General features: G+C 40.7%; 1 protein-coding gene across 1 annotated transcript; it reads right to left on the bottom strand.

The window, feature by feature from the left end:
- Positions 1–4,715: 4,715 nt before the first annotated feature.
- Positions 4,716–5,171, bottom strand: LOC124545740 (AP-3 complex subunit sigma-like). The gene has a single exon (XM_047124682.1). The coding sequence runs from the start codon at positions 5,169–5,171 to the stop codon at positions 4,716–4,718; it is 456 nt and encodes a 151-aa protein (XP_046980638.1).
- Between the last annotated feature and the right edge of the window lie 9,029 nt (positions 5,172–14,200).

The raw sequence follows: 14,200 nt of genomic DNA, 5'->3' as shown, positions 1-14,200 counted from the left end.
GCTTCTTACATACGCATATTACTGTTTTAGACAGAGCCGGAAATATGGCTCAAAAAGATTTCAAAATAGGTTTTCGAATGAAACGTCGTCCTCTGCAGATGACTCAATCACTAGCGTATTGGGTACTCTCAAATTGTTCCTACGAGATGTCCATTTCCATACTCAACGTTTGTATGCCCGATTTTTGTTCATCAACGTCACTATAAGCTGTTTGGCAAAAAACTGCCAAACTCCCGTACGAATAATCACTTGTCGCCATCTAGAAAGTCGCGTAAGTAGCATCACCGACTCCGACGCGTGGAAACGCTAACGTGCATGTAAGCCTGGTACTGAGGAGATTGACGTATAAGAAATTCATGCCTGTGAAAACCCGGTTTGAAGCACATTCACGAATCCACATAAGTCGCATTTGAAATTTATACCGTAGCTGCTAATCTTTTAACCCTGCAGTGACCACGCTACTTACTCCTGTACCCCTGATGTAGGCAGTGAATTACACTCTGCTCACGACCAAATTCACCTACGTGAATTAAAATGAAGCAGATTTTAAAATATAACTATTTTTGTTACTGAGGAACTACAGCCTGAAGTTCTTAAGAGTAGTTGAAGTTTTTGGATTTGGCTGTTAGTTGCTAGGTGCATATTAAGGCATGTAACCGCTTGCTTTACAAGTACACTTGCTCAAGAGTTCTTGAGCAAACATGCACAAATTCATGGCGCCTACCCACGGTTCAAGGATTCTCGTACATGCATTAGATTGTTTATCAGAAAATGTAGAGGTCGACGACGACACTGTCTTTGGTAACCTTTTTGCTTGTGTTACGAAAAAAACGTGATATGAGTGGTTAAAGAAACGAAAACATTCCATTTTAACTATTCGCGGTAGTTAAGCTATGGAAATCACCTCACAGCTGTTTATCTTTCTTCTACCTTCCTCCATGTAAAATTGAACACTCATTTGACCTGCAGTAGAGTACAGCCTTTGTACAGAATGTAATTTAACAGGACAAAATGAAATCAAACCAGATTACTGACAAATGCTTGCACAAGCCTCCCTATTCTTCATACACAGGCTCAAGCGCGCCCACGCATGCACAATCTGAATTCGATCAAGCATGAAGCTGCTCGGACATTCCCGATGCTTGTGCAGATGTCTCCTACACAAGTTCATGCATATTTGGGCAAGCACACTTGCGTAAACGTGCTTTCAGGCACACTTAAGCGTGAAGCCGCCTTTATATAAATAAAACACACACACACACACACACACACACACACACACACACACACACACAACCTGCGAACAGCGGGCAGCACGAATATTTGATTCGGGCCGCATGCGGCTCGCGGGTTTCCGTTTCACGACCATTGGACTAGGCTCTAGTACCGACCAAAACTTATCCTACGTACAACACTCTTCCCTACCATGTTTTACCTACTGTTCCTTTAATAAAATACCGTAAGAGTTCTGACAGTTGCGCTCTCGGCATTAAAGCGCAAGAAAACTGTGATACACAAATCGCGTGCCAGACGGTCTCTGTACTGGCCATTTACCTATGGAGGTAATGCTATTAGTGACTGAGCCAGTTCATGATGTTCCCACTACATCTTGTCAGTACGTCTCTCCTAATTTCAGTTACAAGCGTATGCACCGCTGGAGAATTAAAGATTCATAGTACATGAGATATTCGTCAAAATCATTCAAATTGTCAGTTAGGATAGGAAACAAGGCAGTGAAAAGGAACATTGGAATTGTCACGTCCAGTTGAAGACGTCGAAACGGGGCGCAAGTGAGGATTGGGAAAGGATGGACAAAGAATCTGGCACTGATCAGAAGCGATTTAAGACAAAATCTAAATTTGAATGGCTGGACGGCGATCTGATCCTTCGACCTCCAGTATGCGAGTCTAGGGTCTTACCACTATCGGTATGCCACATCGTCCTGTATGCAGACGGATAAATGTAGCAGCACATTCGTGACGACATGTAAAACAGCGAGATATGCTTCAAGCATAGGCCGCATTAAGTGGCTAAGATTAGCTGCTTCGCATTGTGAAAATATAAGTTACGTTCAGCGTTGTTTCTGGTGAATGTTTGGAGATACACAGAGCTAAACCTTATAAAGGGCCGCGCACGGTCAGTAGATGTTGGCAGTGCCCCTCCTTGTGGAGTTGAATGCAGATAATGAGAGGATAGTATGTTGTAGCTACGTATGGGCAAACTTTCTGGTATTAGTTCAAAATGGTTCAAATGGCTCTGAGCACTATGGGACTCAACATCTTAGGTCATAAGTCCCCTAGAACTTAGAACTACTTAAACCTAACCTAACGACATCACACACACCCTTGCCCGAGGCAGGATTCGAACCTGCGACCGTAGCAGTCCCGCGGTTCCGCACTGCAGCGCCAGAACCGCTAGACCACCGCGGCCGGCTTCTGGTATCAGTGATTTCTGTGAATGCCACTTATCGGCAACTGCGATTTTATTTCCTAATTTTAACAGTTAAAAATCGCAGTTTACGTATTCACAACTTTTAAACTTCCGCAGTGTTAAAATGCGATTGCTGCGATTTATCACTGTACATGTTGTTCTGTGTCTAGTCACAATAGCAGCGAACATACTGTCAAGTATAACTACTAAGTTCTGTATCTGGCCAGGTGAACTGTCAGTGCAACTGACTAATGCTTGCAAACCGCGTATTTCAATAGTGTTTCACTGAAGACATTTCGTTATTTGAAAAGTATGATAAATGAAGTACACAGTGAATAATGAAAAGTCCATTCTCTTGTTGTTAAACCAGCATTAAACTCAGATTTAATATTATCAAGTTCAAACCACGTATCTTCCAGTTAAATGTCAACATTGTAATAGTCTAAATGCAATACCTAAAGCTACCTGTGTATCAGTGTTGAAAAATCTTGAATACACTGCTGTTAAACATTTGGTAGTAGTTACAACTGGAGCTAGCTCGCTCGCTCCTCCTCCTCTCCCCCGCCCCGCACCCTTTGTATTGTTATGTACGATGTAGGCCTACGTGCATAGGACATCAAAGTACTTGACGGAACCTTGTCCATTATCAGCTATACCTTTTCTAAATTTACCTTTCACTTTTAGTTTTTATGGTTAAGAGGTCAGTGTTGCCGCAGCCTCTATTTGGCATTCAAATTCGTTCGCTTGAACTCTCAACCGGGTATGACCCTTTAAACTTACCCTAACCCTCAGACTACACTATACGAGCAATAGCTCACACTAGCTGGGCATCAGTACCGCTGCCAGATAACAAGTAAAATTTTTCTCAGAGATATCTAGATTTTTCGTTCATTTCTTCGATTCTAGGTAGGCTATACACCAATAGCGTGTATCAGATTTCCTAGCAGTTTAATGTTCTAATGCTTAAATTCTTTTAATAGCTGCTCGTGACTTATAGTTAGGACAAATTGCAGCCAGATACTGTACAGCTGTTATTGTGAAATTGTGACTTAACCACTGTGATTTGTAACATCCGGTATGCGATTACTTGCTCACTCCTAATACTAGACTACAGGCAGGTGTTAACAGGATACGTCTAAATGCTGGAAACATACAAATTAATCTCATTTTGTGGATGGTGTTTCCTTACATACTGAATATATAGCACTTTGTAGGCCCTTACTACTTATAACTTCACCTGAAACATGGAGCTTTGTTGTGACGAAATAAGAACTTATTAAAGAAATGCTGTTCCATTTTGTTTTCCTAGAACACTAAAGATCACACGACCGACTTCGACCTATATATTAGGCCATTACGAAGTGTATCAAAAAGCTATGCTGTATAGTAGCAACACCAATCAAAGTTACAGCATAACTTAACAGATGCAGTTGATAATGGCCTAATACAATGGGGCAAACAGGTCGTGTGAACTTAACGAAATTACAGAAAATGCTATTGGAGTGGCGTATCATTAACTGAACAACAGTTTTATCAAGAGCGTCATCCAGTCCTGGAGATGCCAACAGAACTACTCGCGCTGTGTACGGCCCTTTCTTAATTTGATATGTACAGCACTTTATCACAACCTGTGTTTAAATATTTTTAATGAATTCGCCTCAAAGGCGTGACTGATCTATAGTGCAGCCCAAGGTCTACGTTAGGATGGAAAGTAATGAGCTGGCAAAGCCAAGGGGATGTAAATTTGGAATCTTTTCTATAGCCGCAGACATAGCTTGGGCGTTTATTTCGCTTTCCACTTTCGTTAACTTATATCCTGCGGCCTGCAGTACATACCGTACATTAATAACAAATGCCAAGTGGCGAGAAAAAAAAAAACTTTTAAATCAATTCCATCGCCTTCTATACGTAAAAATGTTTCGTTATTTACTTAATATTTACCCGCGATCTAGACAAAATATCGTTACGTTAGTAAGTATACTAATCAGCTGTTCAGATATAACATGACCAGCTGTGTTAAGCGTTACCAAAACACAGTAGAGGTGAATGGCCCGTTGTAAAGTTTTAGCGAAATGTAGAATAGCTAGTAAACCAGCAAACATTTGTTAAGTTTATCACAGTGTAATTACAAGAATAAGTAACTAACTGCATCGCTGACACTGAGTAGAACGCATTTTAGTAACTAAGTGAAAGTTCTGCCTGTGCTTATCTGTCTGCTGAAAGCTGCAAAACTCTGACAGCTGGGCAAATACAAGGGTTCTCGTGTACACCAATAGAGTTTCGCTTCACTTGCGGAGCTTCGTCGCGAGACCCGAGAGGAAGCAGCTCACTGACGAAGACCGGCCTCTTGCTGGGTCGCTGTCCAACTGGGCCCTCAGGTGAGCCACCGCCTCGTCAGGCTCTGCCTCGAGCACCAGGCCGCCCTGCACCATCTCGTCCAGCAAGTGCGACACCTCGTCCAGACGCAGCGCGAAAGCACGTTCCACCAGCTGGTCAGGTGTTCCGAAGTGCGCGCGAAGCGCGTGAATGAAGGCGTCGATCAGATCGAGGATGTAGAGCGGCGATTCTCCTCCGTCTATCCCGAACAGCACGACGAGTGTGTCGAGTCGGCGGAACGCGCCACGCGAATCCGTCCCCAGCAGGTCCGCGCAGTCAAATATCTCGCTCATGTTGTGCCTGCAGCGCTCCTGCACGCGAGCTATAAGCCGCGCCTGTAAGACGAGCCGCTGCCCGTCTCCCATCTCGTCGTACAATTTAAAGAATCGGAGATCGCCACTCTCGGTGAAAACTAGCACCAACTTGATCATTGCTTTCTGAACCGTTCACCTCCAACAGTCGAACGCTGTCGACTAGCTTCCCATTGCAAATTATGCCACGAGGAGGCGTTGCTGATGGTAAGTGAGGTTCATTAGCTTCGATACATCGAAATCACAGATGGTGATCGATCGAGTACAGAAATATCTGAACTGCAGTCTGCCATGGTTGAACATGAAGTTCGAACAGTTTATGTCTCGGATTCTACTCGATCTTTCCATCGGCCGGGTATTTTTTAGTGACTGTTGTCAGTACGATCCCCTCGATCTGTCTTGGCTTTATTAATGCACTGTGGGTTTTAGTAACAAAAATAAGTGTGAAACACGGACGAAAATATCTTCTAGGGTGCAGGTCATATGTAACAACGGCAACTATTAAACAAATGAAAGACTGCAATCACGATTCTGTTTAGTTCTCAACCGTTTGCTGGTCTCGTCATCTAGTGACATTTACTGATACTATCTTCACACAGGTCCTGCCGCCGTAATTTATTCTCGCGATAGCAATTACAGTAAGTTTTCCATAATATATTTCGTTTGCTAGACATTTGATTCTTGACTAATTTTCTCCCTTGTTTAGGTTGAATGTTGCCATTTTGTTTTCAAACTCATTTGTAATATTCTATTAGAGCGGTATTTATGCAGAGATGGCAATGCCACGTTGCAACGCACTTCGTAAATCATTAGCCTCCCGAAAACAAGTAAAATATTGTACTGGAGTCAGTCAAGTAATTTCGTTTTTTTCCTTTTACCTTTTCTGAAAAAGCAGCATAAATGTCGGTACACTGGTACTGTACGAAAACTTTTGCTGTGAATTTATTCGAATGCAATAGTAGTTAGTGTCGTGGTAAGATTTAATACTACTTCCTTCTGAGTTTAACGAAACTGTCAAATTTAAAGCAGAGCCATAGCTTGTTGAAGTGGCTAGTCCGCAAAATTAAAACTACTATAAACATTGACAGTCATATACTTTGTGGTTACTTATACATTTCCTCTGAGAAAAAAAAGGTCAAATAAAGAGGCAAAAGTGCACTTACGGTGTCCACGGCTCTTGCGTTGCGTGTTTATGTTGGTAGTAATTCGCGTGATTGGCAACGCAAATTGAATACTATGTATCGTGAGTCGGTTGTCGATACCAAATGTGCATGCTTGTTCGTAGTTTCCCATGGTTCGTAAATAAAGTTAGCTAGTATTTCAAAACCTTTTTATTAGGTTGCTTTCTTGTCTGCTCCGTACAAATGGTGTATTTGATTTCAAACTAACTTCCCAATGAAACTTTCTACATAGCTCAGAGCTGGGTGAACATGGAGTAGTAACTCGCTCTTGTGTCTGATGGGTGGCGGAGGGTAATTTGTTATTATTTCTTGCTTATTTTATTTTTTAGGAAGAAACAATTATACAGATTGTTGTTTTATCAGTAATTCTATTGCAGATATGACCAGGTGAAAAGGCACTAAAATATATGTCTCCCATTTAATGCCATCAAAATGTTCACAATCCATTGCAAATGTTCACACACACACACACACACACACACACACACACACACACACACACACACACACACACGGGACTAAAATACAGAAAATAATTACGATTTAAATAAAAACTTTTTAATATAACGCGTTGTGAAAATTGACTAAAAGGTAAAAATAATTTCTCTTAGCACCATAAAGGTTTCTAACCCCACACAGATAGTTCTGAAAATTTCAGACTGTGAATTTTTTAATAGCTATGAAAATACTCGGCCGATTTATAACGAAAAACGTGCAATGCACAATTAATGCATGAATAATTCAACCCCTAACTATTATCTACTGATCCGCCCCACATTTTTCGTTATAGGTTTTCCAATTATTTTGGTAACTATTCGCAGTCACATATTTTCAGAATTGCATGCATGCGGTTAGGAATCTGTATGGCGTAGGAGAAATCATTTATTCTTTTTAGTGCGTTACAAGTGTTACATTAGAAAGTTTTTTATTTAAATAATTATTGTTCTTTTAGGTTAAAATCTAACCACATCGTCGGAAGCTTCGGCAAAATCGGAAATAAGACATACCACTAGTTTATTGCAATGACAAACATATATCTCGTGTTACCCTATAGTATTTTCGTGTTAATAATCTGTTGGCTTCTCCAGTTCGCAAACAGGTTGTCACTGTCCAACATTATCTTGGCCCCGGGCTATGGTACACCTCAGCCTGTAAGCATTGCTAATTTTTTCCCATTAACACCGTTTTACAGCTTCACCCGGCAAATTAAAGCAACTGCATTGGAATACGAAACAATATCGCAAAAATTCTTGCCATCTTTTGAGAAACAAAAAATAAACAATAAAAATACGAAAGTCAGTAACCAACTTTAAAACCTACAATAACCAGTCGAGTAGAAGTTATTCTGGCACTCTTATTTCGACAAAATGTAATCAATTCGCATCTTCTGCCGAAAGAAATGTTCTGACTCATTAATTCTCATAGGCCACCGTACACTGTAACGTGATTGATTACAACTGGTCAACGTATTGCCAACATCAGCATACAATCTAAATACACTTTAGCCAATAAACATATCTCCAGTAACCTCATACTTCTACAACTACATCATATAACACTCGGATAATCCGCATGCTACTATACGGCGCTCGGGAGAGAGCACCACGTACCATTGCTAGTAATTTCGTTTCCTGTTCCACTCGCAAATAAACTGAGATAAAAACGACTGCCTAAAAAGCCTCTTCACGAGCTCTAATTTCTCGGATCTTATTTTATTGGTCTGTAAAGGCAACAGTGATGAATCTAAATGGAATTTTTATATTTTATGAAGTTGCCAAGACCGTTAATAGTTATAGTTCATTACTGATAATATGATGTAATATCTTTAAATTTTTATTTATTTTTTGTTTATTCTTTGGTAGCAAAGATGTGATGATTCTGGGATAGCTGCTAAGTAAGAAGTCAATAAAGAAGGCTTAAGCAGGCAAAGTGGCGTGTTTTCTTGGTGATTTAAAATTAGACTAAATATCGTCAAGCAACATCTTTTGGGAACTGCCGCAAATATTACGTTACGGCAGTTATATTTGGTGACCCCGATGGAAGTTGATATGACTTGAAGTTTAAGGAGTTGTTCCCTGTTCAGAGTTACTGTAGTTCTTGATCTTGTTGCTGGTTTTTGGAAATTTCATCTTAGTCCAGTATTACTACTTCATAAACTCTGGATAGGGCATCTGCAACACTATTGTCATGGCCACTGACATAACGAATATCGGTCGAAAATTGTGAAATGTTCTGCAACTGTCTCATCTGTCGAGGAGATGCCTTATCATTGTTTTGCTTGAATGCAAATGTGCGTGGCTTATGATCAGTGAAGATTATGAAGTCTCTTCCTTCCAGTAAATGCTTAAACTTTTTTACAGGAAGGTAAATTCCCAATAATTCTCGGTCATAGGTACTGTCCTCCCCCCATGAACCATGGACTTGCCGTTGGTGGGGAGGCTTGTGTGCCTCAGCGATACCGATAGCTGTACCGTAGGTGCAACTACAACGGAGGGGTATCTGTTGAGAGGCCAGACAAACGTGTGGTTCCTGAAGAGGGGCAGCAGCCTTTTCAGTAGCTGCAAGGGCAACAGTCTGGATGATTGACTGATCTGGCCTTGTAACACTAGCCAAAACGGCCTTGCTGTGCTGGTACTGCGAACGGCTGAAAGCAAGGGGAAACTACAGCCGTAATTTTTCCCGAGGGCATGCATCTTTACTGTATGGTTAAATGATGATGGCGTCCTCTTGGCTAAAATATTCCGGAGGTAAAATAGTTCCCCATTCGGATCTCCGGGCGGGGACTACTCAAGAGGAAGTCGTTATCAGGAGAAAGAAAACTGGCGTTCTATGGATCGGATCGTGGAATGTCAGATCACTTAATTGGGCAGGTAGGTTAGAAAATTTAAAAAGGGAAAAGGATAGGTTAAAGTTAGATATAGTGCGATTTAGTGAAGTTCGGTGACAGGAGGATCAAGACTTCTGGTCATGTGACTACAGGGTTATAAACACAAAATCAAATAGGGGTAATGCAGGAGTAGGTTTAATAATGAATAGGAATGCGGGTAAGCTACTAAAAACAGCACAGCGAACACATTGTTGTGGCCAAGATAGATACGAAGCCCACACCTACTACAGTAGTACAAGTTTATATGCCAACTAGCTCTGCAGACGATGAAGAAATTGAAGAAATGTATGATGAAATAAAAGAAATTATTCAAATAGTGAAGGGTGACGAAAATTTAATAGTCATGGGTGACTGGAATTCGGTAGTAGGAAAAGGGAGAGAAGGAAACGTAGTAGGTGAATATGGATTGGGGCTAAGAAATGAAAGAGGAAGCCGCCTGGTAGAATTTTGTACAGAGCACAACTTAATCATAGCTAACACTTGGTTTAAGAATCATGAAAGAAGGTTGTATACATGGGAGAACCCTGGAGATACTAAAAGGTATCAGATAGATTATATAATGGTAAGACAGAGATTTAGGAACCAGGTCTTAAATTGTAACACATTTCCAGGGGCAGATGTGGACTCTGACCACAATCTTTTGGCTATGACCTGTAGATTAAAACTGAAGTAACTGCAAAAAGGTGAGAATTTAAGGAGATGGGACCTGGATAAACTGAAAGAACCAGAGGTTGTACAGAGTTTCAGGGAGAGCATAAGGGAACAATCGACAGGAATGGAGGAAAGAATTACAGTAGAAGAAGAATGGGTAGCTTTGAGGGATGAAGTAGTGAAGGCAGCAGAGAATCGAGTAGGTAAAAAGACGAGGGCTAGAAGAAATCCTTGGGTAACAGAAGAAATATTGAATTTAATTGATGAAAGGAGAAAATATAAAAATACAGTAAATGAAGCAGACAAAAAGGAATACAAACGTCTCAAAAATGAGATCGACAGGAAGTGCAAAATGCCTAAGCAGGGATGGCTAGAGGACAAATGTAAGGATGTAGAGGCTTATCTCACTAGGGGTAAGATAGATACTGCCTACAGGAAAATTAAAGAGACCTTTGGAGATAAGAGAACCACTTGTATGAACATCAAGAGCTCAGATGGAAACCCAGTTCTAAGCAAAGAAGGGAAAGCAGAAAGGTGGAAGGAGTATATAGAGGGTCTATACAAGGGCGATGTACTTGAGGACAATATTATGGAAATGGAAGAGGATGTAGATGAAGAAGAAATGGGAGATACGATACTGCGTGAAGAGTTTGACACAGCACTGAAAGACCTGAGTTGAAACAAGGCCCCAGGAGTAGACAACATTCCATTGGAACTACTGACGGCCTTGGGAGAGCCAGTCCAGACAAAACTCGACCATCTGGTGAGCAAGATGTATGAAACAGGCGAAATGCCCTCAGACTTCAAGAAGAATATAATAATTCCAATCCCAAAGAAAGCAGGTGTTGACAGATGTCAACAGATTATCGAACGATCAGTTTAATAAGCCACAGCTGCAAAATACTAACACGAATTCTTTACAGACGAATGGAAAAACTAGTAGAAGCCGACCTCGGGGAAGATCAGTTTGGATTCTGTAGAAATACTGGAATACGTGAGGCAATACTGACCTTACGACTTATCTTAGAAGAAAGATTAAGGAAAGGCAAACCTACGTTTCTAGCATTTGTAGACTTACAGAAAGCTTTTGACAATGTTGACTGGAATACTCTCTTTCAAACACTAAAGGTGGCAGGGATAAAATACAGGGAGCGAAAGGCTATTTATAATTTGTACAGAAACCAGATGGCAGTTATAAGAGTCGAGGGACATGAAAGGGAAGCAGTTGTTGGGAAGGGAGTAAAACAGGGTTGTAGCCTCTCCCCGATGTTATTCAATCTGTATATGGAGCAAGCAGTAAAGGAAACAAAAGAAAAATTCGGAGTAGGTATTAAAATCCATGGAGAAGAAATAAAAACTTTGAGGTTCGCCGATGACATTGTAATTCTGTCAGAGACAGCAAATGACTTGGAAGAGCAGTTGAATGGAATGGATAGCGTCTTGAAAGGAGGATATAAGATAAACATCAACAAAAGCAAAACAAGGATAATGGAATGTAGTCGAATTAAGTCGGGTGATGCTGAGGGAGTTAGATTAGGAAATGAGACACTTAAAGTAGTAAAGGAGTTTTGCTATTTGGGGAGCAAAATAACTGATGATGGTCGAAGTAGAGAGGATATAAAATGTAGACTGGCAATGGCAATGAAAGCATTTCTAAAGAAGAGAAATTTGTTAACATCGAGTATAGATTTAAGTGTCAGGAAGTCATTTCTGAAAGTATTTGTATGGAGTGTGGCCTTGTATGGAAGTGAAACATGGACGATAAATAGTTCGGACAGGAAGAGAATAGAAGCTTTCGAAATGTGGTGCTATAGAAGAATTCTGAAGATTAGATGGGTAGATCACATAACTAATGAGGAGGTATTGAAGAGGATTGGGGAGAAGAGAAGTTTGTGGCACAACTTGACCAGAAGAAGGGATCGGTTGGTAGGACATGTTCTGAGGCATCAAGGGATCACCAATTTAGTATTGGAGGGCAGCGTGGAGGGTAAAAATCGTAGAGGGAGACCAAGAGATGAATACACTAAGCAGATTCAGAAGGATGTAGGTTGCAGTAGGTACTGGGAGATGAAGAAGCTTGCACAGGATAGAGTAGCATGGAGAGCTGCATCAAACCAGTCTCAGGACTGAAGACCACAACAACAACAACAACAACAGGTGCTGTGATTTACTCAGTTTCTGTGAAAAGAATGCAACAGGTCTCCAATTTCCATTTTCCAGTTGCTGGAGCACAGAACCAACAGCAATATCTGATGCGTCTGTACATAACGCTAGTGGTAACTCTGAGTTAGGAAAAACCAATAATGCAGCATTTGCTATATCTTGTTTAGATTTCTTAAACATTTTCTTTTCTTCTACAGTACACTGAATTTGTCTATTATCCTTCTTTCTTGCTCCCTTAGATAGTCATGTAAAGCAGCTTAAGTCTGTGCCGCATCTTTAAGGTAGCGACGGTAGTAGTTGACAATGCCAAGAAATCTGCGGAGCTCATGCAGTTTGTCAGGTAATTTATACTCTAAAATTGCTTGTACTTTCTCAGGTAGTGGACGGGATCCCTCTGATGTTATCCAGTACCCCAGGAATTCAATTTCATTTACTCCAAAGGTTGATTTTGATATGTTGATTCGAAGTCCATAATTATACAATCGCTCCAGGACTAGTGTCAGGTGTGTTCAGTGTACTTCAACACTGGATGAGGCGATTAAAATGTCATCGAGGTAAGGAAACACGAAATCTAGTCCAAACATAACTTCATTAATGAATCTCTGGAATGTTGTAGGTGCATTCCGCAGGCCATAGCTCATGACATTAAATTCATACAGTCCAAATGGTGTGATTACAGCTGTTTTGTGCTTATCTTCTTCAGCAATAGGTATTTAATAATAGGCCTTAAAGACATCGATTTTAGAAAATATGTTTTTGCCTTCAAGAATACAATGGAAATCTTCTGTTCTAGGTACAGGATAACGGTCTGGAATTGTTCTTTCATTTAACTGTCTATAATCTCCACATGGACGTATTGAGCCATCCTTATTAGGTACAATATGGAGAGGACTTGCCCATGCAGATTTAGATGGTCTAATGATGCCATTGTCCAACACGAATTTAAATTCTTGTTTTTGCCATCGCCATGCGTTTTGGGTCTAATTGTCTTGCCCTAGAAGACACAGCTGGGCCTTCAGTGATAATATAGTGTTCGACATCATGTTTAATTTCGCTAGGTACCAAATTAGGTTTAGCTATGTCTGGATACTGTAACAGTAGATCTGTAAATTTTGTGTTTTGGCTTATGGTGCTCAGGACGTTTTCCCCTGAGATTGACACAACTTTACCCTCAGCATTGAGCTTGTTTACATCATCTATTAATCTTTTATTATGGACATCTACAAATAATATATTAAAACAATCGGCACCCAATATAGCTTTATTGGTCTTCGCAACTATAAATGGCCATTGAAATTGACGTCGTAGTCCCAGATCAATAGTACGAAGTTCGATTACGTGTGTAGAAATTTCGGTACCATTTGCAGCATACAATTTATATGGTGAATCACCATTAACATTTGCGTGAGCGGGAATTACAGAAACATCCGCCCCACTGTCGACTAAAAATTGCAAGCCCGTTTTCTTGTCGATTACAAATAAGCGGGTTTTGCGGCAATGGACTTGGGCAGCAGAACTTGCCGCTAATTCAGCTGCTGGGTCGCGTTTCCCTTTTCAGTCCAGCTACATGGAGGTGTGCATTTTTCAGGCTTGCAGTTCTGCCCAAAGCGAAAGTGGTAATAACAATACTTGCCCTTGGGGTTGTATTTATTTCGAGACTTACTACGACGTCTTTTACATTGACGCTCACAGCTTCTGTTACGAGACCTCCCTCGATAACCAGTTGACAGCGCGGCCATTTGTTGCTCTAGCTCCGAAATTCTTGTCATCAAGTCACTCATGGTTATCGACACATCCTGTTGGCTACAAGCATCACATTTTGTGACGAACAATTCGTTACGGGGATTTATTTCTGTTATTCTATCAGCCATTATAACCACCTTTTCGAGTCCCTCGTCGCTGACAATTAGAATGTTCCTTATAGAATCCGGAAGTTTTTCTAGCCAAAGTGCCTTTAGGACTTTTTCTGACACATCTACACCTGCCAAAGCTTGCATTTTGCGTAATAACTCACTAGGAATTTGATCTCCCAAATCAATTCCAGTAACTAATCTCTTAATACGCTTATCTTCACTTTCTTTAAAAATATTCAGTAGACATTCCTTAGCCAACGAATAATTATTCGCATCTGTGCCGCAAATAATGTCCCAAATATTCTCGATGTATTTTGGTTCTAATTGTGGCACTAGGTGGTTAAATAT

This window comes from Schistocerca americana, chromosome 8 (genome assembly GCF_021461395.2).
Source record: "Schistocerca americana isolate TAMUIC-IGC-003095 chromosome 8, iqSchAmer2.1, whole genome shotgun sequence".
Taxonomy (NCBI): domain Eukaryota; kingdom Metazoa; phylum Arthropoda; class Insecta; order Orthoptera; family Acrididae; genus Schistocerca; species Schistocerca americana.
This window is presented reverse-complemented; position numbering and strand designations above follow the sequence as displayed.